Source organism: Carcharhinus amblyrhynchos, chromosome 7 (genome assembly GCF_965287045.1).
Source record: "Carcharhinus amblyrhynchos chromosome 7, sCarAmb.v2.hapA, whole genome shotgun sequence".
NCBI classification, from domain to species: domain Eukaryota; kingdom Metazoa; phylum Chordata; class Chondrichthyes; order Carcharhiniformes; family Carcharhinidae; genus Carcharhinus; species Carcharhinus amblyrhynchos.
The window spans coordinates 23,907,984-23,932,722 of record NC_137330.1 but is presented as its reverse complement, the minus strand read 5'-3'; the positions used below and the strand labels follow the sequence as shown (position 1 = coordinate 23,932,722).

The 24,739-nt window shown below is 41.0% G+C and overlaps 1 protein-coding gene across 1 annotated transcript in view; it reads left to right on the top strand.

The window, feature by feature from the left end:
- Positions 1–24,739, top strand: part of LOC145345358 (CUB and sushi domain-containing protein 1-like) — a 1,850,124-nt gene that overhangs the window by 1,419,597 nt on the left and 405,788 nt on the right. Inside the window, exons 23-25 of the mRNA XM_080193174.1 lie at positions 4,178–4,369; positions 7,671–7,797; positions 17,350–17,552. Coding sequence (XP_080049300.1) covers positions 4,178–4,369; positions 7,671–7,797; positions 17,350–17,552 — 522 coding nt within the window. The remainder of the gene's footprint in view (positions 1–4,177; positions 4,370–7,670; positions 7,798–17,349; positions 17,553–24,739) is intronic.

Genomic DNA, 24,739 nt, shown 5'->3' with positions numbered 1-24,739 from the left:
ATCTCTTCCTCGAAAGGCAGTGGAATATTTTTGAGGTAGAACTAGATAGATTTTGAAACATTCATTCATGGGACATAGGCATAACTGGCTGGCCAGCATATATTGTCCATTCCTAGTTGCCCTTGAAGGGCAGTTGAGAGTCAACCCATTGCTGTGACTGTGGAGTCACACGTAGGCCAAACCAAGGATGAATGGCAGATTTCCTTCCCTAAAGAACATCAGTGAACCAGATGGGTTTTTCCAATAATCGACAATGGTTTCACGGTCATCAGTACATTCTTAATTCCAGATATTTTTTCATTGAATTCAAATTCCATCATCTGCCATGGTGGGATTCGAACCTGGGTTGCCAGAACATTAGCTGAGTTCCTGGATGAATAGTGATCATACCACTTGGCCATCACCTCCCTCTTCCTTGATTAACAAGAGGGTGAAAGGTTACTGGGGTAGACAGGCATTTGGGGCTGAGGTTACAGTCAGATCAGCCATGCTCTAATCGAATTGCGAAGCAAGCTCCTGGGGCTGAGTGTCCTATCTCTGCTCCTAATTTGAAGGTTTGTACATGAATGCACCAGGATCTTAGTAAACCCTGATGGGGTGTGGGAATAGAGACAGGACACCAAGGTTCTGGCCTGAATTGGCAGCTATTTCTCTTGTTGTCATCTGTGCATGGCATAAAAAGAGAGGATCTTCATCTTCAAATGGAGAGCTGGGACCTGGGAATAGGATATTATGTTGGTTCATAAAATTTAATTGCTGCTCAACAGTCGTTTTTATTCAAACTTGCAGTTTTCTTTTCGTCAAATAAAACTGTTTCCGTACTACACTTGTTCCTGCTAGTTTGGAGTTGGCTTTCCTCGGAGTTCCTCGTGGCTGCCAAAAGATCTCAAAAGTCAGAAGGAAAATTCTTATTGAATTTCATCATGACCTCTAGATGGCTAATCAGTGGTAGATAATCTTGTTCCCCACACCCAGCCGTCAACAAAGTCAGGAGAGTCGGGAACAAGGGCAATTGAATGTCATGCAGGCCGCTGGTTCCATTTTTCTTTTGCTGTCCTACTTTTTTTTCCCATTCCAATACTAGACATGGAAACTCAGCCACAGGTGTTTGCTCTCTTGTGCTTCTATTTCATTGTCAAGCGTAGGGCAAAACCCGAGTTTGTGCTTGTATATAGGATTTATGCCACGTTTTCGGCATTGTTGTAACAACTTAACAGGTGCTTGTCTGAGGAAACTAATGGCCAATAATTGTTGGACGCATGTCAGATTTTGTCTGGCTGGGAGCCATAGATCCCAAAAAATGGGTGGAAGTCATAGGTGATTTTAAAACAGCTTACTAAGGAGCAGCAGTTTAGGTATGATACATAAGCAAAAAGGTATATGTTTCATAACAGGTGAAAATGATTTAAAATGGACATGGAAAATTGGAGGTTGCTCAATTCCATTACAGATGTTTGAAGTCACCTGCGAACAGTTGATTGATCCTGGATTGGATGAAGGGCTGGATGAAGTTGATCTCCGCAGCTAGATGACAGATCCCTTTGTTTTCTTCAGTCTTCTTGGTCTTGCTGTAGTGATAAACCAAAGCCAGCATGGCTCACTTTTGAAAAGTTTTCCTCTGTCCACGTCATCTTGACCTAACCAAGGTGTTAGGCTGGAGCCAGTATGGTTCCACTTCAGAAGCTTTCTTCCATTCAAATTGAATATTCCCTCATCAAAGTCCATTTGTATACCTCATTGTAAAATGCTCTTTTAAAATATGTCAATTCCAAAGTCATGGAAGTTCTGCAATTCTGATACATCTGTACTGTACTTTGCAACTTAAAAGGTCTGTGCTTACCATTCCATTGCTGAAAGATGTTTAACTCACAAAGGGAAAAGAAAACCTCTGTGGCTGGAAAAACATTCAAAGGGTAGAAATTGGGACTTTGTTGTATTGATGTTAAAGTCATAAAATAGGACCAAGAAGGCCAACTTTGGGAGCAATATTCTGAATTATAAGGGTGCCTGAAAGACTTGAGAACTGATATTGGATTGAGCCATTTTTCAGCGATATCTGTGGTTACCTAATCTTAGTGTTGAACACCCTACATACATAAATGGGAGGGCTAAATATCTGTTTCAGGCCCCAAGCAGAGATTGGATTGGGAAGACTGAAACAAGCCTGCTCTCGTCATGATATTTCAGTAGTTGACAACTCAAGGTAATTTTGCCTGAATTTTGCAGCAACAGTTATGATGACATTATCAGCTTTCACTTGCATTGCCCCTCTGAAAGTGATAGAAATCACTGAGCTTTGCAGTTAAATGTGGAAGCCGAGAAGCTGCCGTCAGGGGTCCCAAGCTTCTCCAGAGGGTGGGCTGCTGGAGTGTCCCTGCACTCACCCCTCCTCTCCCACAAACATATAAACAGAATGCAACCAATATGAAATTGCCAAATTGATTGAAGTTTACCCTTTTATGCTATTTGTTTTACTGTGTAAAACCCTTGGAAAAAAATTACTTGATTGCATGAAGCAATTTAACAGTGTGCCAAGTTCATAATCACAGCTTAACCATCGCACTCGTCCTTTTAACTTAATTTTGTGTTTGTAGACTATCACATTTCACCATTATGATTAAAATAAATGACACTTTCAAAACACCTTTATAAAATTTTCTACCTTAGCCCTTAGCTACTTTAGATAGGAGCACGATGATATAGTGGCTAGCACTGCTGCCTCACAGCGCCAGGGACCTGGTTTTAATTCCCAGTTTGGATCACAGCCTGTGTGGAGTTTGCATGTTCTCCCCATGTCTGCATGGGTTTCTTCCAGGTGCTCTGGTTTCCTCCCACAGTCTGAAAGATGTGCTGGTTAAGTACACTGGCATGCTAAATTCTCCCTCAGTTACCCAAGCAGGTGCTGGAGTGTGGCAACTAGGGCATTTTCACAGTAACTTCATTGCAGTATCAATGTAATCTTATTTGTGACACGAATAAATATACTTTAAGCTGCGTCTTCCTGCTATTTAGTGTACTTCCTGTAACATTTTTATTAGCAATGAGAAATAATGATTCTTTTTACTTCTTAATTTACTGTCTGTGAAAATTATTAAATGTAATTGGCTGCTTACATCAGTCGATCCCCTTAATTTGTTGCCAGATTTCAATTGGTTTCAGTTAAGAGGTAACCCATGCCTCAAATGATCAGTAGCTCTTTGTCGGTCCATGGTTCTTTGAGATCCATGGTGAGCACTGCTGACCATGAAACCCAGGTCAATTTTTTAACAAAGGCATCTTAAGAAATGTTGCAGTGGTGCCAGGAGCAGCTGGAGTACCCTGCTCCATAGTATCTATCGACGTAAGTGGCTTGGCATTGTTCAAATCTGGCTATGTATTGTTTCTTTCAATTCAGACAATCACACTTAACTGTTATGTTAAACTTCTGAGTTTTCTACAAGTTTCACAAGCGGCCTTCCAAATACATCTCATGACCATGTTTATGTTAATTTCCATGGGGGTTGGGGCACTTTCAACATTAGCTGGGATAGAAAACTGAAGGTGTTGCCTTCGTGATGCATTGTGCCCACTCCCCCGCCCCGTCTAATATTGCTTTTGATAGAAAATCTGATAGAATGAGTAACAGGCAGTAGAGCCAGTTTTTTTTTTGCTCATCTGCTGCTGCTGAAGGTTAATCCCCATTTGCCTTCCATTGTAGAGGAATAGAATCCATGAGTTATATTGTGTGTTGTACAGAAATAAAATGCCTTCTGTAGCATGTACATATGTATGAAATGTTCTCCATGGTGACTGTGCTCCTTGACACACTCTCTGATTCTAAGCAGTGCACCCATCAATGTATTTAGTATTTCAATCATCTGTGAATTAAGTGGCAAGTTGTGTATTCTAAACATGAATGATGTTGTGCCATTTGTAAATTGCAAATTATGAAATATTGCTATCAGATAGTAATGATGTGGATGCTTACTTTTGATGATGACGTGAAACAAATGTCATAGTTCATAAAGCATTACAACTGAAAATTGTATCAGATATAAGAAAGAACTTCAGGTATAGGAAACAAGGTTTATTGTTGCAGGGGGATTGCATCTATTGTGTTGAGATTTTTCTCTAGTTGTTGCACGCCTCTATACTGTGCAATAGAAAGTATCTAAATGTACAAATTTCTTGTTCTCAGGCTTTGATCTGATGAAATGCGAGGATCCAGGAATTCCTAATTATGGCTACAAGTTGCGAGATGGAGGGCACTTTGCTGATACCGTTATCTTGTACAGTTGCAACCCCGGATATACCCTGCATGGAAGCAGTACATTGACCTGCCTGAGTGGAGATCGCAGAGTATGGGATAGCCCTTTGCCATCATGTATAGGTAAAATCAATGAAAAACTTTAAACTTAGAATCTTCAGTTGCTGATATTATGGGCTGGATTTTATGGTTTGTCATGTTCCCCATGTCCCCAACCGAAAGGTCAGTGACCAGCCCTCCCACCCAAAATCTGGTTACCTCTGGTTCGCAATCAGATTGCTCTCTATTCCTTGCAGCACCAGGATCAAGCAGTGTTCACTGCTGGGACTGCAGGCAGCCTCCGAGGAAGAGGAAGTGGTCTGGACTTGAAGCTAAGACTTGGAACTTGCACAGGCCTAGCTGGGAGACTCCAGTGAGGCTGGGTGAAGGACCTGGTGGCCCATGTTTGAGAGGCCACGTGGGATAGTTGAAGGGCATTACAATTTTGGAGATGAGGGAGTGGTGTTGCCTCTAGTGCTTCAGGGAAAACAGCAACGTCCCTGCTCCGTAGCAATCCGTGCAGTGAAAGCTGTCAGGCTTCCAACCATGCCTTGACCTTCCTGTTCTGCACATAGATTATTTTTTGATAGTTGAACAGTTTATTTACAGTTAGTGCAGTTCACAATAAATCCCATGTTCTTGCACAACATAAATCATTCTCAATTGTACAAAAATGATAAGTTTGTCCCCTGCAATATGTTTAATTACTCTCCTCCACGGTGAGGTTGTGAGCTACTTCACCACAGTCCCCCCCACCACACACACACATAGACACACACACCATAGAGTCAGGGACTCTAAGCTCTTCATGTTGGTGACGTGATCTCTGAACTTCTTGATCATCTTCACTTGTTCATCCAGGAGGTGAGTCTCCAGGAAGTCACACAGGTGAGTGTCAGTGTTCCCAGAGGAGAGTTTGTGCTGATCTCGCAGACTCTGATTCCATTCTTCTCCATCTGCAGAGATCTCTGCATTGCCCCAGACTGTTGCTCCATCCACGCGGAATGGAGCACCTCAAGCGGCCTTATGGACCACTCAAAGGTCTCAATAAGCTCAAAGACAGCCAAGCTAACATCATTATTTGGGAAACAGAAAAGCGATGGGGAAGACCATTTTTTTTTTCTATGAGCTCACCATCTTCAAATACACTGGCGGGAGCCAAAAAATCCACTCCTATGTATTGTATTCTCCCCCACCCATGACCCATCCCAGATTAACACAGGGATAAATCCCTTTTCTTTAAATGGATGAACATCTTGTTAATCATAGCTTTGAAGCTTTACTTTACCCATTTCTCCTGTTGCTCAACAATCTTGCAGCAACATTATCTGCATCTCTCATCATTTGCTCCTCTTAATCTTCTTAATTCTGATGAAAACGATTTGGACTCAGCAAATGTCTGTGTATAACTTGCCTTACCCGGAGTACTCAGATTCAATTCCTGGCCTGTGTTGAGTTAGACAATCATAGCTAGCAGAGCATTGAATGAGCTACAGTTAGCTTCAGCCTCTTAGAGTTATGTGAGGAGAAGTACAAGATGTTCATCCATTTAAATAAAGGGATTTGTCCCTGTGTTAAACTGGGATGTGTCATGGGTGGGGGCGAGTATAATACATAGGAGTGGATGTTTCTGCTCCTGACAGCTACCTACTTGTGCTTGCTGCAAAGTGTGGGTGTCTCAGCTATTTTAGAGTGAAAAAAAAGATTGAGCACAGCTCAGATTTCTCCCCAAGGTCTTACTGCACTCTTTCTAAACTCACCAAAGACTCAGCACTTGAGAGAGATACCAAAGGGCATCTAGTGCCTGTGGAACCATACCCCAGAACAGATCAATGGCTTCCAGAAGAGATGAGAAAACAAAAGTGTTCATAAAAGCTACACAGGAGCATCATATTTATAAAGTTTATTTATTAGTCACAAGTAAGGCTTATATAACACTGCAAAATGAATATTTATTTTCAACTCAATTGCATTTTGTCACAAGACTTGTCCATTTTATTCGCTCCCTTTAACTCATTTCAAGTTGTGATATGAAGTTTAAATGTTTGCCGTGTCAGTGGATGAGTTGAAGCTCAGTGACCGACACAGAAAAAAACTAAGCTATTAGAAAAGTTCAGTAGACATGAAATATTTGTAAACAGTAAAGCCAAGCAGGCTTGGCTGTGGTGAAACACCCAATTTCACATTGTCACAATAATTTCCAGGTTCGGGAGAGTACAAAACTGGTAAGATGAAGTGCAAAAGCTTCTTTCTCTTTCCATGATAACTTTTTCTAGCTGGGCATCTATTTTAATGTTGAGAGTAAATGGATACCCTGTCTTTACTTTCCTAATATTACAAAGTCAAGGAACAGAACTTCTTTGTCACTTTTGTGTCAGTGTGACCTGCCATGAGACTGTGGGATTTTCCAGCAGTTCCCACCCACAGAATTTTCCATTACCGTCAATGGTGCCCTGCTCCACTGCACTGTGGGTTCCCAGCAGTGTGGGGTGTGATCATTGTGAGGGCCAGTTGACAACCACAGAACCGCAAGATCCTGCCGCTGATAAGCTGCAGGCCATCTCCAGCACTGCAATACGCACCATGGTAGGGGACAGAAAATAATCCTTGTTAGAACAAGTATGGTTTGCTGACTGCACACCATACCTCACTGATACTTTTATACATCTGCAGCTTAATCTGGCTGTTCAGAAAGGCCTTTTGTTCTTTTTCCCTTCCCAGGTAATGGAAATGGCCATCTGGCTGTTGCCTGATCTCAAGCCCCCAACCATCTCCTCAACTTTACAGGCCTAATTTAAAACTCCATGCCTATCCTCTTGAACATTGTAAATGCATACCAACCACTCGTATTGTGACTTGAGGGAATACAGTGGTAGCCAGAAGTTGCCTCGATCTCATGCTAATTAGACATAAAAAAAAACAATGTGCAGCTGTACTCACCTGCGGGAGAAATCGTTTTGTTGTGCTTGTATTGAAATAGAAATTTATTTGAACAAAGGAAAAACATGAGCACTGGTGTCAACTGAATGTACAGATTGCTGCTGGATAGAAGGGAAAAGGTTGGGAATAGGACTTGTTTTAACATGTTCCTGAAAACCGATAACTTTGACTTGACCTTCAGCCATCTGACCCAGTATCAACTAATATGGCTCGGTGTCTAATTTTGTTCCTGGGAATTAGCTCTTGATGTTTTGTTCCATTAAAGGCACAACATAAATATAGGGGGGTTGTTTTTTTTTGTTTCATATGCTAATTGTTGGTCTCTGTGTTTTCAGTTTATGTGTTATTTGCAAAGTAAATCTGGGTGAAGTGTGATGTGCATTTTAATTGTCCCAGATCAAAGAATGTAATCGCTGGATTTTTTTTATCTGCATCAATTTTTCAGCTGAGTGTGGAGGCCACTTTAAAAGTGCGACTGCTGGGAGGATTCTCTCCCCTGGCTACCCAGCACCGTATGATCACAATGTCCATTGTACTTGGATTATAGAAGCTGATCCAGGGAAAACAGTCAGGTATGCCCTCCTCCTGCATTGGATGTAATCTGCTCTGTATGGGAGTAGCTACATTCCAATTCATAAAATGATCGCATATTTCCCCTGCATAATATGTAAAAATGACATGATCAAGTGTCAATATTACAAATGTAAATATAAACATGTTGATTTCTAATTGCTGTTGAAATGAGGCACTATTTGCATCGCAGGGTTGGGTAGGAGGGCAAGTAAGACAGAGGCAGTTAAGTAATTGCAACAACAAAGTGGACTAAGATGAAAAATTAAGACTTATATGTGGAAAGTGCCTTTCTTGAGCACCTTTCATGACATCTGGATGTTCCAAAGCACATTACGGTCAATGAATCATCTTTGAAATGTGGTCATGGTTGTAGTATAGGAAAGTCAATAACCTACTTGTGCAACCAAAAGAGGAAATGCTGGAAAATCTCAGCAGGTCTGGCAGCATCCATAAGGAGAGAAAAGAGCTGATGTTTCGAGTCCTTGGTGACCCTTTGTCAAAGCTAAACGGCATAGAAAGTTGGAGATATTTATACTGCAGGGTGAGGGAATGAAAGATGAATCATAGCCACAGAAACCGGAGGAAAAGGCTGCTAATGGCAGTCCATAAAGAGAATGAAGGGAATGAATGGTCAAACGGCAGAGAAGCTGAAATCAGAGGGTACACTGTGGCAGATGAAGATGCGGGTGGTGGTGGTGGGAAGAAAAGTGAAGAAAGGCAATAAAAAAAGGTAGAGAACTTTAAGTAATAAAAAAAATGAAAACAAAGGGGTTGAGCTATTCATCTGAAGTTGTTGAATTTGATGTTGAGACTGGAAGGCTGTAAAGTGCCAAGCTGGTGGATGAGATGCTGTTCCTCCTGTTCGAGTTGAGCTTCACTGGAACATTGCAGCAGGCCAAGGACAGACATGTGGGCGTGGGAGCAGGATCATGGGTTAAAATGGCAAGCAACCGGAACGTCAGGGTCCTGATTGTGCACAAACCAAAGGTGCTCAGCAAAGGGAACATCCAGTCAACGCTTGGTCTCTCCAACATATAAGACCCGAGTAAATGCACTATTTGTGCATTTACCTCCCACTAACAGCAATGTGACAGTGACCAGCTGACCTGTTTTTGTGTCCTTAAATGAAGGGTAAATATTGACCAGAGCGTCAAGGATAACTTGGTGTTTGATAGAGACACACAAAAAAAACGATGTATAGCAAAAACAAGTGCCATGTTGGTAAAGTTTTAAAGTTTATTTATTTGTGTCACAAGTCAACTTACATGAACGTGGCAATGAAGTTACTATGAAAATGCCTTCGTCACCACATTCTGGTGCATGTTCGGGTACACTGAGGGAGAATTTAGCATGGCCAATGCATCTAATGAGCGTGGCTTTTGGACTGGTTGGGTAGTTAGTCAAAAGGTATGTGTGAAAGATAGGGTCACTAAACAGTGCTGTATGATTGTCACAGGTACAATTTGTGTTTTATTGTTATGATTAGGTGTAAGGGTTTTTTTACCCTCAGAGTGATTGTCTCAGTTAAATAATTCTCATTTGCATCAAGCTTTTTTGCGGGGGGAATTTAAAATAAAGGTTATTTTGAATTTGATTTGATTTATTATTGTCACATGTTAGTACATAGTATTGTTTCTTGCATGCTATGTAGACAAAGCATACCGTTCATAGAGAAGGAAACGAGAGAGTGCAGAATGTAGTATTGCAGTCATAGCTAGGGTGTAGGTAAAGATCAACTAAGTGCGAGATAAATCCATTCAAAAGTCTGATGACAGCAGGGTCAGTTGGTATGCAATCTCAGATTTTTGTATCTTTTTCTCGATGGAAGAAGGTGGAAGAGATTATGTCCGGGGTGTGCGGGGTCCTTGATTCTGCTGACTGCTTTGGGAAGCAGGATGAAAAAGATAAAAATGAAGTTATATTTCAAGACAGCTTTGTAAACTTATGCTTGCATAATGAGATGTAAAATTCACCCACACACACACATTCTCTTTCACATGCATACAGATAAAGGTAATACAATACAATTACAATTTATAATTTCCTCAGTCCCATTTATGTCATGCCTGCAATTTCTTAAATTAGTTGATGGTTTAATTGAAGTGAAAGCCTTATAAAGGACAAGATCTTCAGGAAGATACAAGTCTTCCTATAGTTAAATTTACAGGAAATTGGCCTCTTTTAGTTTGAATTTAACTTTGGAACAGGTTTGGGCAGAACCGGAGAACCTTTATGTCATCAATAGTCACTCGTTAGCAAAATCAGTTGCAGACCGCAGACCACAGACACGCAAACAATCTTTTTTTTAAAGAGAGAATGCAGAAATGCTCAACTCGCCCACTGATTTAATGCAATAGCTGAGTTTGCTTTTTCTTAATGAGGAGCACAGCTTCTGTGTCTCACTTCTGAAATTTAGCTCAGCTTTTTGTTTTCTTTTCCATTCTTGCTGTCTCTCTTTTCCCGCTCTGTCTCTGAATCTCTCTCTCACTCTCCTTTCCCAGTCTATCTGTCTTTCGGACCCTTCCCACTCTCTGTTGCTCCCCTTCCCATTCTGTCTGTGTTTTTCTCTCCTTTCACAAATTCTCTCTGTCCTTTCCCAATCTGATGTGGGTATGCCGGCGTTGGACTGGGGTATACACAATAAAAAGTCTGACAACACCAGGTTTTAGTCCAACCGGATAATAGACTCACAAGCTTTCGAGGGGACACCCCCTTCGTCAGGTGAATGGAGAGTTCTGGCCTCAGACAGAGCATATAAAGCACAGACAGTTTAGAGATTACTGATTAGAATGCGAATCCTTACACCTAACCTGCTGTTCAAGTCTTAAAGTGGCCGACAATGTGAGTGGAAGGGCATTCAGGCTCTGACCTTCGGGTAAGCATTCTCCAAGGCGGCCTTCACGACACACGACAACGCAGAGTCGCTGAACAGAGACTGATAGCCAAGTTCCGCACACATGAGGACGGTCTCAACCGGGATCTTGGGTTCATGTCGCACTATCTGTAACCCCCGTGACTTGCCTGGGTTTGCAAAACCTCACTTACTGTACTGTCTGGAGACAATACACATCTCTGTAACCTGTGATCAGTGCTCCTTCCACGCACATTGTCTGCCACTTTAAGACTTGAACAGCAGGTTAGGTGTAAGGATTCGCATTCTAATCAGTAACCTCTAAACCGTGCTTTATATGCTCTGTCTGAGGCCAGAACTCTCCATTCACCTGACGAAGAGGGTGTCCCCTCGAAAGCTTGTGAGTCTATTATCAAATAAATCGGTTGGACTAAAACCCGGTGTTGTCAGACTTTTTACTGTCTTTCCCAATCTGTCAGAACCCCAAACTAACCCAGGGCAGTGATTCAACTATCCAAAGCTCTGGCCAACTCCCCAGTCTGAGACTGTATCTGGAGCTGGAGCCAGGGCCTCTTTTTCAGGGGCTGAGTACCTGTCATGGGACACCAATAAAACTTGGATGGGGACAGAGGGTGAATGGTCAATGGAGTTGGGTATTCTGCTCCTTTTTCCCCTAGTCCCGGTTACCCACTCTTCAGGCAATCGACAGTTTCTCGCCCCTACCCTGCGTCTCTACTCCTGGATCTTGGGCATTGCTCTCTCCTCACAAGCTTGGCCTCTGGTGACTGCAGCTGAGGCTCAGGCACCTGAATAGCAGTGGTTAGCCCAAGATGAAGCACATTGGGGATAGGTGTAAAATTTGAAATCTCCCCAAGTGTAATGGGCTGAATCTGGCCCCACCCTAGCCAGGGGTTCCAAACCCCTATGAAGGGAGTGTCTTGCGCCTGCTTTCATGGTATTACCATTTATTGCCATGGCAGCGTGATGTCTTGCAGCTGGCTCAGTGGCTTTTGGTAGAGTTCTCTCCGCAAGTAACATCTTGCTAAACTTTTGAAGTAGATGACAACATGTCCAAAGATGTGCGGGTTAGATGGATTGGCCATGCTAAAATTGCCCCTGGGATGTGTAGCGGGATTACAAAGAACAAAGAAAATTACAGCGCAGGAACAGGCTCTTTGGCCCTACAGGCCTGCACCGACCATATTGCCCAACTTAACTAAAAACTCCTACCCTTCCAGGGACCATATCCCTCTATTCCCATCCTATTCATGTACTTGTCAAGATGCCCTTTAAAAGTCACTACCATATCCACTTCCACTACCTCCCCCAGTAATAAGTTCCAGACACCCATTACTCTTTGTATAAAAAATCTGCCTCATGTATCTCCTTTAAACCTTGCCCCTTGCACCTCAAACCTGTGCCCCTAATGATTGACTCCTCCACCTGGGAAAAAACTTCTGACTATCCACTCTATCCATGCCTCTCATAATCTTGTAGACTTCTATCAGGTCGCCCCTCAACCTCCGTTGTTCCAGTGAGAACAAACCAAGTTTCTCCGACCTCTCATCATAGCTAATGCCGTCCATATCAGGCAACATCCCAGTAAATTTTTTCTGTACCCCCTCCAAAGCCTCCACATCCTTCTGGTAGTGTAGCAACCAGAATTGAACACTATATTCCAAGTGCGGTCTAACTAAGGTTCTATAAAACTGCAACATGACTTGACAATTTTTAAGCTCAGTGCCCTGGCCAATGAAGACAAGCATGCCCTATGCCTTCTTGACTACATTCTCCACTTTCATTTCCACTTTCAGTGACCTGTGTACCCGTGCACCCAGATCCCTTTGCCTACCGATACTCTTAAGGGTTCTACCATTTACTGTATATTTCCTATCTTCCAAAATGCATTACCTCACACTTGACTAGATGTGTGGGGTGAATGTGTGGGGTAGTGGGGGTAAGGCCTAGGTTCTTCTCCTTCTGCACTGTCAGGTTTTATGATTCTATGAACATGGCTTTTCATACTCAGACTTGTACAAGTTCAAAGTCCTTTTTTCCAAAACAGGATGGTGTGTAAAATGCACATCCTTTGTTGTGGCTGAGCGCTTTGAGAATTTGAGACAGCCAGCACCTTTGTGTTTGTGTGACACATTCAATTTGGAATTACCCTTTTGAATTACTTTTAGGAAAGGCATTGATGCAACATCAGTGATCAGGAGTGTAAGGATGATGTTTTGATGCATTATGTCACCTGATCCCTACCTGTGCGCTTTGATACAACATTCAAAACTATCAGAGTTGAAAGCCTGTGAAGTCCTCCATTATTTACCCTCTTTCATTTAGTCACTTAACAAAAATATGAAACTGAACGTTCAAAAGCTTTCTCAGTTTACAGCCTGACAACGAAAGGAACATTGTTTGTGAGATGTGTTACTTGGACAAAGACAAAACAATGGTTTGGGGACACAGCACAGTTTAAGATCTGTTTTTGATGTATCTTTCATGTGCTTGCAATTTATATGCCCTTGAAAACAAAAATAGGCTTTCAGAGCCAGTGGGGAACTTCTGTTCCGATTCTTCCTTGCTGTCTTAAGGGTTCTGCCATTTACTGTATATTTCCTATCTGTATTAGACAGATAATACAGTGACGTCCTGAGTCCATGCTTAGTGTTTTACTAATAGTGAGCCTGAGGCACTTGAATGCTGCGGACCTTTTACCAGCAATTTGAAATGAAAATTGCAAAGACATCTCAGCATCTCTAAAATAGGGAGCAGATTTTTTTCTAGTTCCTGATTAATATTCAATAATTAAACAATTACAAAGCCTCCAAAGTGGAGTTGTGTAACGAAGCTCACTTAAGTGAGGAACTGGAGATGAATCTGCGCCTTACGTGAGATTGAGCCAGGGATAACATAATAGAAAAAGAGAGTGTCAGTGAAAGTGAAGTCCACTTAACCTGGAACTTGAAATAATGAAAATGAAAGAACTTCCCAGCTTTATTTGTATAGGGCATTGGTGAGTGTACATCTGAGTGCTGTTTACATTATTGGCCTCCCTATTTAAGGAAAGATGTAACTGTGTTAGAAGCAGTCGAGAGGTTTACTAGATGAATATCGGGAATGGCTTGTTGCCTTATAAGGAAAGGTTGGAGGGGTTGCAATGTACTAGATTTTAGAAGGATAAGAGATGACTTGATCAAAACCTTTAAGATCTTGAAAGGTCATGAGAGAATGGATGTGAAGGGGATATTTCCTCTTTTGGGAGAATCTAGAACGAAGCGTCACTATTTAAAAATAAGGAGTTGCTCATTTAAGACAGAGATGAACAGAATTATTTTCCATTGTGAATCTCTGGAACTCACTCCCTCAAAAGGCACTGTAAGCAGAGTCTTTAAAAAATTTTAAGGCAAAGCTGGATAGATTTTTGATTAGCAAGATAGTGTAAGTTTAACAGGGTAGGCAGGAATGTGGGGTTGAGGTTACAATCAGATCAGCCATGATATTATTAAATGGCAGAGGAGGCTCAAGAAGTTGTATGGCCTATTCCTGCTCCTAATTCCTATGTTCATTTGCAAACTGGATTTGAACTCAATTCCAAGAAATAAATGGCCAATATGATGGGAATGAAGCCACAACAGAGGTGATGTGAACTTTACAGCTTTGTATCTCACTCTGTCCTGACCCTGAGCAATCATCCAGGGTTCAGCTTATTACCGTTTTTGAAACAGACTTTTGTTGGAGCAGGGAGTGAAAGAATAACATAATTGCGTCAACCCTGAACTACACCTACAGCAATGGATTGTGGCTGACTGCAGCAGAAGAAAATTCAAAACATTTTAAAATCATAATCACTTACTACTGGGTTATTAAATTTAAAAATTACAAGCTTTCTTCTTTTGCAATACTCAATGCCAGGTGTGTACTGGCATTGCTGTAAATGTCAGGTCGGCCATTGATATTCTCTTAGGTCCAGCGGAGCTGGAGGCTCCTGAAGTGGACTTCTTAAAATTTTGTTCAGGGGTTTACCTGTACTGCCCCATTTTGATGGTTGGACCCTTTCATGATCTGAACTATCGTGCTTCACATTTGCTCCTTCAGTATGTGAGTGAATCAAAGGTGGAAGACAAAGCTACAGTGCTAACAGTTTCTCCTGCTCTTCCCATGTTCTGTGCCTGCCAAGGTCATAGCCTACAAAGGGTATGAACATCACAGAAAATCAATATCATTGCACTTGAATGAAACTTACATAGCTGTCGATAAAAAAGCCTAATACGCACCCTTCCCTGCCTCCACTCTTCAGTTGCACCTTCCTGTCTGTTGACTGATATTTCTGAATCAATCAAGTAAACATAGTAAAAAGTTTTAAAAATATAATTATTTTAGATTTTCATTTAAACGTCAATTATTTTAAATGTGATTTAATTTAATGTGGTTGTTGTATTACATAAATGAGGCATCATTTAAATTCTGAAAGCTGGAAAGTTAATTTTGTTCTCAAATGGAAATTTTAGTGTTAATTATTTGAAAGCATGAGACAATTATCTTGAAATAGAGCATTTTTTATTGTGAGTTAGTCAAATCTAGATTTTCTGATCAAAGTGCAGTTTAGTCATGGTGATTAGAATAAACAAAAGCAGGTTTTGTAACGTACTCAAATAGATTGTTGCTTTAACTAATTATCAACGATTATCTCATTAATATGTGCAAATCATAGAATCCCTACAGGACAGAAAGAGGCCATTCAGCCCATTGAGTCTGTATTGACCACAATCCCACCCAGGCCCTACATCCTCACATATTTTACCCACTCATCCCTCTAACCTACACATCTCAGGACGCTAAGGGGCAATTTTAGCATGAATAATCAACCTAACCCGCATATCTTTGGACTGTGGGAGGAAACCAAAGCACCCAGAAGAAACCCATGCAGACATGAGGAGAATGTGCAAATGCCACGTAGACAGTGACCAAAGCCGGGAATCGAGCCCAGATCCCTGGAGCTGTGAAGCAGCAGTGCTAACCACTGTGCTACCATGTCACCCATGGGTGGATCTAGGAGGAAGGAGAAGGCCATGATGAAATTTAAAAATAAGGAACAATTAAGCAGAGGTAACAAAACAGAGATATAAAAACTCAACAATCCTTAAAAGCTAAAGATGAGTCAAAAAATAAATAACATGTAAAAATGAAAAGGAAGGTAACATGAGATGCAACCAAGTCATTCTGCAGCCCAGTACCTGACCCCATTAATAATGACCCAACAATGGTGGAGTGTTCTGTGAGGAAATTATAAGGAGGTCCGCTTTGCTAACAATGGCACCAATAAGGCAGAATACCTGAACCGAAGTGGAGGCAGTTTGGAGGTTGCAGCTATCTAATCCCATTGTTAGCTTTTTTAGCTACCAGTGATAGAAGCTAGCAGATAGCAGCAGATGGCTTGTTGTGCATCTGGCTTTTTTGCTGGCCTGAACGCAATGAAGAAGTGTCCAAATCGATAAAAGGGGTGTGCGACAGTGTCTGCAGTTATGGTTGGTAGCATTTTGGTGAAGGAAACCTGACATATTTCCCTTTGTGTGGTGACACTGCAAACTTGGCATTTGGTTTGAAATGTTTTTCAGGAACCATTCAACACAGGGAGTTCGGCAGGGAATCACACATCTTACTAAGACAATCAGGACCGTTATCCCTAGTTTTCTTGAGAATAGAAGCCTCTACTCCATACCCTTGGACATAAAACTATAAGTATAAAGTGCAAATCACCTCTTGTATAGCTTGATTTGCCTTGCATTCCTCCATTTGTTTCAAGGGTGTCAGATACCAAAATTCCCACTGGAAAGTTAATAAGTTAGTATAATTGTGCTGGGTACAAAACTAAAACAACTGGCAGAGAGTCATTTTTTTAAAAAAAAGGAATTATATGAAGAAATGCAGTCAAGCAATAATAGTTACTTTGAAAGAAGCTAGTCCACTTATGGTAACGAAGGGATGTCACAGAATGTGAGCTTTTGCCTATCAACAATCAATTCATGACAAATGGAAGTTATTCATTCTTTCAGAAACAGTGCTGATCAATTACTCACGCAGATAAAAAAATTATGTTTCTGTAGAGTTGTTTAAAAAGAGGCAAAAAGTCAGATCCAGATTGGTATTGTTTGTTATGTGAAAAATACAGCTCCTTCAGAGAGGTAACTCTGTAACTATGATAACAAAATGGGTAAACATTCCCATAACTTTCTGGATTTTGATTTGATTTGATTCAAATATTGTCACCTGTATTAGCATACAGTGAAAAATACTGTTACTTGCATGTATACAGACAAAGCATACTATTCATCGAGAAGGAAAGGAGAGAGTGTAGTGTTACAGTCATAGCAAGGGCATAGAGAAAGATCATCTTAATATGAGGTAGGTCCGTTCAGAAGTCTGGTGGCAACAAGGCAGAAGCTCTTTTTGAGTTGATTAGTACGTGATCTCAGACCTTTGTATCTTTTCCTGACGGAAGAAGGTGGAAGAAAGTATGTCCGGGGTGCGTGAGGTTTTTGATTATGCTGGCTACTTTGGGGAGCAGGATGAAAAAATATATATATTTCAAGACGGCTTTATAAACTTAAGCTTGGATAATGAGGTATACAATTCAATAGCTCAACACATTAGAACAACTAATGAAAGATTTTTATACATCTCTCTTTTTGTTTTGCAGCCTTCATTTTATTGTCTTTGACACTGAGGCATCACATGATATCCTGAAAGTGTGGGACGGCCCAATAGAAAGTGATATGCTGCTGAAGGAGTGGAGCGGCTCCTCGCTACCTGATGACATCTACAGCACGTTTAATTCCATAACACTCCAGTTTGACACTGATTTCTTCATCAGCAAGTCTGGCTTCTCAATCCAGTTTTCAAGTAGGTGGCCCATTGTTTCCTGCCCAAAATTGGGTTCTGCCATCTTGACTTCCATACCTTCTTTCAGAAAAATGCTGAAATATCTGAATTTGAAACAAAACAATTTTCCAGGTATATTTGGAGTGTTCCTTCAGTGGAAAGAATAGCTTATCTTTATAAAATGTCTTTCACATCCTAAAGATGTTCCAAAAGGACATTGTAAAGGCTAATGGAATGTTCCTCAATACCTGAAGGAGGCTGGAAAACAAAAGGGTGAAAGCTATTTTACATTTATACAAAGCTCTGGTTAGACTTCATTATTGCATTGTGTCTGAACATTGCACCTCAGGAAGAATGAATTGACCTTTGCTGGAGTGAAACATATAGATTCACCAAAACAATACAGGAGTTAAAACGGTGAAAATGTGAGGGCAAAATGGATAGAGTATAGGAGATTTATGGATTTATCTAATTGAATTGTTTAAAGTTTATTTATTTATTAGTGTCAAAACTAAGCATCCATTAACACCGCAATGAAGCTACTGTGGAAATGCCCTAGTTGCCACACTCCAGTGCCTGTTCCGGTACACTGAACAAGAATTTAGCTTGGAGGAAACCCACGCAGACACAGGGAGAGCATGCAGACTCTGCACCGAGTCTCTGCATTCAGCGTACAGTGAAAAATATTGTTACTTACATGTATACAGACAAAGCATACCATTCATAGAGAAGGAAAGGACAGAGTGTAGTATTACAGTCATAGCAAGGGTGTAGAGAAAGACCAAGTTGTGAATTGAACCTGGGTCCCTGACGCACTAAGGCAGCAGTGCTAACCACTGTGCTATTATTTAAGCTGCTAAAGAATTAATAGGGTAGATGGGGAGAAACTATTTGTTCTGGTGGATAATCTAGAACAAAGGAACATACCCTTAACATTGGAGTAAGATGATGTCATGAAGCACTTCTTTGACACAAAGGTTGGTGGAAATCTGAAAATCGTTCTCCCAAAAAAAGCTATTGAGGATCGGTCAGTTTGAAATTTCATATGAGATTGATGCACCATCTGAAGTGGGGTGTTAACATTTATGGAAGTAAGGTGGGTAGTTGAAGAAAATCCCAGTTCACCATGAAAATAGCTCCATAATTTCCCTCTTGATTTTGGGATCATGTCTTTTTCTGTTTTTATTTACCCAGTGAGAATGGAGTCAGCCACATGATATTCTTCAGATAATATGGGCTGAATTTTCCTTCAGGAATCTGATTGTGCTTGGAAAGTCTTGGAGCACTGTCAAAAGTAAGACCCAGTGCCAGATCCCAAGTCCAAAATAAGTTGCCAACATTTCACACCCATTTTCCCCAACACCAGCATTAACAATGGTAGGTGGCCTGTGCAGAGTTGAATTACTAGAGGGAGCCCAATCTGTTGTAATTTATTTCAAAGTAGGAAAATGGTTCAGGATCACGTTGATGAGTGGAGGTTCAGCCCCGTTATCTTTCACAAGGAAATGCTGGGCTTCTTGTTTCTTGGTGATAATTTGTCCTATGAATCTCCTTTGATTCTCATATTGATTGCAACCATTACAAATGTAATTGGCATTTTTGTGCTTATGGAAACTCATCATGAGGATATAGGAAGTTGTGGTGAGGATCAGGTTTAGCACCTTGTGAGGTTTTGGAAATTGTGGGTAAGATACATATAAACATCCCCTCAATGTTCTGGCCTGGAAAGTGGGCGAGTATTATTATGTTGTTTTTAATTTGCTGAACTAATGAGCTACTGTGAGTGATGTCTCAATCTGTTGCTGATTTTGGTCCATTTAAGGGGAAATGTATATTGTGGTCCACATTGATGCTAAAGCAGGGTTAATTTTATGCAATGATCTCAGATCACTACAATTGATCTCAAGTCAACCAAATTAATTTGAGCTCAAGATCATTTGAGAAAACTCTGATACTGTTGGCATGAATGTAAAACTAACTTTACAAATCATTGTTAGAACGTGCCACACAATCTCAGTTCTTCAGGTGCCAGTGCTATAAAGTCATTGGTGTTTTGTAAATTTAGAGTATTCATAACAGAATATTGCTACTGATTTGATAGACAAAAAGCTGTATCAATGGAAAGAACTCTACTGTCCAAATGAAATCACTAATATTTGAACCTGCATACAGGCACGCATGATCCTCTTTTTTTCAAAGGCAATTGCTTTGTTTCCTTCAATCTCAATGGAAGGGGAAAATACATTTAATAAGGAACCACTGGATTTTTTTCATCATTGCCTTGCTTCCAGTGGAGAGCTGTAAGGAGGTGCATTGCAAATCACTCTGCGTTCTATCCTTATCTGTGAATCATGCTCTGTTGAGCATGACTCCCCATGTGTCTTTGGATGGTTGGCATCCCAAATGATTAAACACTGACTCTTATGTACTTAGTCAAGGTGAAAGCTCAGCTAAACCACCTGCAGCCAGAGAAAAGCACATCTTAGATCAAATCACCTGTCGCTCAAATGCTTTTAATGATTGAAAACCATGATGAAAAATACAGACAATTACAAAGACTTAAATTAGGAAGTCAACGACAGAATTTCTAATGATAGCCCTGGTTAATAAGCTCGTAAGGAAATTTTAACCCTTGTTTGTGGGTTGCTTCACTGAAATTTAAACTGGGTATCAAAAGCAATTGAAATTTTACATAACGTGCGAAAAGTGACATTTCAATTTTAATTGTTCACTTTTTTTCTTAAACAATAAACAACTGAAAATTGTCTTTAAAAAATGTTAGTAGTGATTTGTTTTTTTCATCACACTGAGCATGCTTTGTAGGACCAGTAAGGGATGGTCCTAAATCAACGATTTGTCTCGGGTAAAACTTCCAAAACTCTACTCTGACCATTCTCCTTTATTTCATATTCAGGCATTCCTTTGAGATTTAACATTTTTAACCTCCCACAGGTCTGTCTCAGTGGATTAAATGTCTCCCTGCAATTCTTATTTTATTTTCACTGCCATTTCTCATAATTTATAAAATGGACAGTGGCCCTGGTTTTTCCCTGCAACTTGTCCCAATTCTCCATTCCTCCTTCACAGTGTTGATTTGATTTGATTTGATTTTGATGTGATTTATTATTGTCACATGTATTTAACATACAGTGAAAAGTATTGTTTCTTGTGTGCTTTACAGCCAAAGCATACCATTCAGAGAGAAGGAAACAAGAGAGTGCAGAATATAGTGTTACAGGCATAGGTAGGGTGCAGAGAAAGATCGATTTAACGCAAGGTAGGCCCATTCAAAAGTCTTGACAGCAGCAGGGAAGAAGCTGTTCTTGAGTGGGTTGGTACGTGACCTCAGACTTTTGTATCTTTTTTCCGACAGAAGAAGGTGGAAGAGAGAATGTCTGGGTGCGTGGGGTCCTTAATTATGCTGGCTGTTTTGCTGAGGCAATGGGAATTATAGACAGAGTCAGTGGATGGGAGGCTGGTTTGCGTGATGGATTGGGCTAAATCCACAACCTTTTGTAGTTCTTTGCATTCTTGGGCAGAACAGGACCCATACCTAGCTGTGATATAACCAGAAAGAAAGCTTTCTAAGGTGTATCTGTAAAAGTTGGTGTGAGTCATGGCGGACATGCCAAATTTTTTTAGTCTTCTGAGAAAGTAGAGGCGTTGGTGGGCTTTCTTAACTATACTGTCAGCATGAGAAGAACCAGGACAGGTTGATGGTGATCTGGATACCTTAAAACTTAACGCTCTCAACCCTTTCTGCTTCGTCCCCATTGATGTAGACAGGGTCATGTTCTCCTTTATGCTTCCTGACGTCGATGACAATCTCCTTTGTTTCGTTGACATTGAGGGAAAGAGAATTCACCAAATTCTCTATCTCTTTCCTATACTCTGTCTGGTCATTGTTTGAGATCCAACCCACTACGGTGGTGCCATCAGCAAATTTGAAAATTGAGCTATAGAGGAATTTGGCCACACAGGTATATAAGGAACATAGTAGGAGGCTGAGGACATAGCAATTTGGGTATCGGTGTTGAGGATGATCGTGAAGGAGATGTTGTGGCTTTTTCTTACTGATTGTGGTCTGTGGGTTAGGAAGTCTAGGATCCAGTCGCAGAGAGAGGAGCCAAGCACCAGGCCATGACATTTGGAGATGAGTTTCATCAGAATAGTGGTATTGAAGGCTGTGAGCTGTAATCATAAATAGGAGTCTAATATAGGTGCCTTTGTTATCTAGGTGCTCCAGAGTTGAATGTAGAGCCAGGGAGATGGTGTCTGCCATCTACCTGCAGTACGATAGGCAAACTTTAGTGGATCCAGGCCGTCTGTGAGGCCAGAACTGATTTGTGCCATGACTAAACTTTCAAGGAAAACATCAGAATGATGAATGTCAGAGCCACCGGACGATAGTCATTAAAACATGCTGCCTAGCTTTTCTTGGGTACTGGATGATGGCCATCTTCTTGAAGCAGGAGAGACCTTAGATTAGTGTAAAGAGAGGTTAAAGATGTCTGCCTGTACCCCTACCAGCAGGTCTGCACAGGTCCTGACTGCTCATCCAGGTACCCCATCTGGGCCAATTGCTTTCCGTGGATTGATTTTTGTGCAGGCTACTCAGCCGTCTACATTGGTGACCATGGATTTGACTGTGGCTAAGACTTCCAGGTGGAAGGTGTGCTCTCACTGACCTTTTGCTCAAAACGGGCATAGAATGCATTGAGCTCATTAGGTAGGGTGCGTTGGAGCTGGCAATTTTACATGCCTTCATCTTGTAGCCTATTATGTCTTGCAGACCTTGCTATAGTCAGTGGGAGTGTGTGGGACTCTAGCTTAGTGTGTGTGGGACTCTAGCTTAGTCTGGTGCCATCCTTTGGTATCTTTAATGAATCTCCGTAGAATCTGTAAATCTCGTATAGGCCAGGGACACCTGACTTGAATGCCTCAGGCCTGGACTTCAGCATGCAGATATCCCTGTTCATGCATGGTTTTTGTTTGGGCATCATATGGGTTTATTTCTTTGGCACACAGTCTTCTACACACTTATGAATGAAGTCAGTCACAGTTGTGTACACATGAATGTTAAACTTGCCACTTTTAAGCCCAAGTCTGAACATTGTCCAGGTCTTGCTGCACGTGGAATCAGGCTAATTCAGTATCTGAGAGATTTGAAATGGTGTCTTAATCACGTCCTCATGGAATAGAAGGAAAGAATAAGCTTTTAGGAAGAATGCCCCTTTCAACTCCTCAGGATGTCACAAAGCACTTCACAATCAATTACTTTTGAAGTGTGCTAAGTGCGACAATGTAGCAAATGTGGCAGCTACTTCACACACGGCGTAGTCTTTCAAACAGTAATAAGATAAATATTGGATTTTTCTGCTTTTTTTTTTCCCTGATGATCGTTGAGTGATAAATGTTGACCAGAACATCAGCAGCCCCATTCTTGCTTGTTTTTGAACGTAGCCAGTAGATCTGCTACACAAATTGAACAGCAAATGGGACTTGGGATCAATGACTCATCTGTAAGAGGGCAGTGCGGTGCTCATTCACTGCTGCACTGAAGTGTCAGCCTGGATTATGTGCTTAAATTCTGTAAGATCTTTAATGGGCTTCCTTTCCATCTACCTAGTTCAGATATCAATCATACCAATTGCAGCATCAATAAAATCACTGCAAAATAAGATTAAATCTATGGCCAGAACAGTCCGACCGTTCACATTAGCTGAATCTTCCAGTGCTGCTGATTGTGCATCTCCTACGTGGATTTCCCAATACATTCAATAAGAAAGCCCACTGACAATGAGGGGCATTGGAAGGTCCTGCCGCCAGCCAATGGCAGGCCAACTTCACAGCGGGCTGCGTTGGAAAATTGCGCCGTATGACTTTGCGGGTTGATTTGCTTTAAGATGCACTTGGAGAGTATCTTCACACTTTAGATAATTGAGAATGCAAATCTGTCGATCTATTTGGGATGCTCATTAATTTTTTTTTTGAAAAGGTTTTCTTTGGCTATGTGGGTATCACTAGAATAGCTAACATTTATTGCCCACCTTTAACTGCCCTTGCGTTGAGTTTCATAGGGAAGTTAAGAATCAACCACGTTGCTATAGGTCTGGAATCACATGTAGGCCCAAATCAGGTAAAGATGTCCTTTCTGAAAGGATATTAAGTGAACCAGATGGATTTTTACAACAAAGTTTCATGGTCATCATTCATTTTTTCATTCTAGATGTTTTTCTCTGTTGAGTCCAAATTTCACCATCTGCACTGGTGAGATTTGAATCCAGGTCCCAGCACCATTACTCTGGGTCTCTAGATTACTAATCTACTGATAATACCGCTGTGCCACTGCCTCCTCAAATACAACAATAGTAACAGCAACTTGCATTTATATAGCATCCTTAACATAGTGGAATGCCCCAAGGCACACCACATGAGAGTTAGTAAGCACATTGTGACACTGAGCCACGGAGAGCGATATTAGGGCAGATGACCAAAAAAACCTCATCAAGGAGATTGGTTTTTGAGGCGATCTTAAAAGAAAGGAGAGAAATTTAGGGAGAAATTCCAGAACTTAGGGCTTGGCTAATGAAGGTGTGTCCACCTGTGATGGTCACACAAGAGTCTAGATCTCAGTTTTGGCAGGCTGGAGGAGATTACAAATATAGCATGATAATGGAGGAATTTAAAGAAAAGAATGCAACTTTTAAAGTGAGGCTTAGTTGGACCTGGAGCCAAAGTAAGTCAGCATCAAAATGCAACTAAACTTAGATCACCATGCACTTCCATGAATGGTTATTTACAGTTGTTGCGACACAATCTGTTTATGTGTAGAGCAAGAATGTTCTTTCCCCATGGGTAAATATGCAGCAATCAATGAAAAGGAAAAATAATTTGATTGCCAGCAAACTGACCATTGCCAAAATGAACAAAGCAAGTAGAAAATAGAACTTGCTGGGTAATGCTAGTATGTGACAAGTTGAGGGTCATTTCTTCGTTCTCAAATTTGGTTACAAACACATTTGTTTCATTTTTCTACAAACAATAGTAAGTCTCTCAATATCAGGTTAAAGTCCAACAGGTTTATTTGGAATCACAAGCCTTTGGAATGCTGCTCCTTTACCAGGTGAGTGGAGCTAGGGTCACAAACACGGCATATTTTGACAGAGACACAATTGTAAGGTAATGGTTGGAATCTGAGTCTTTGC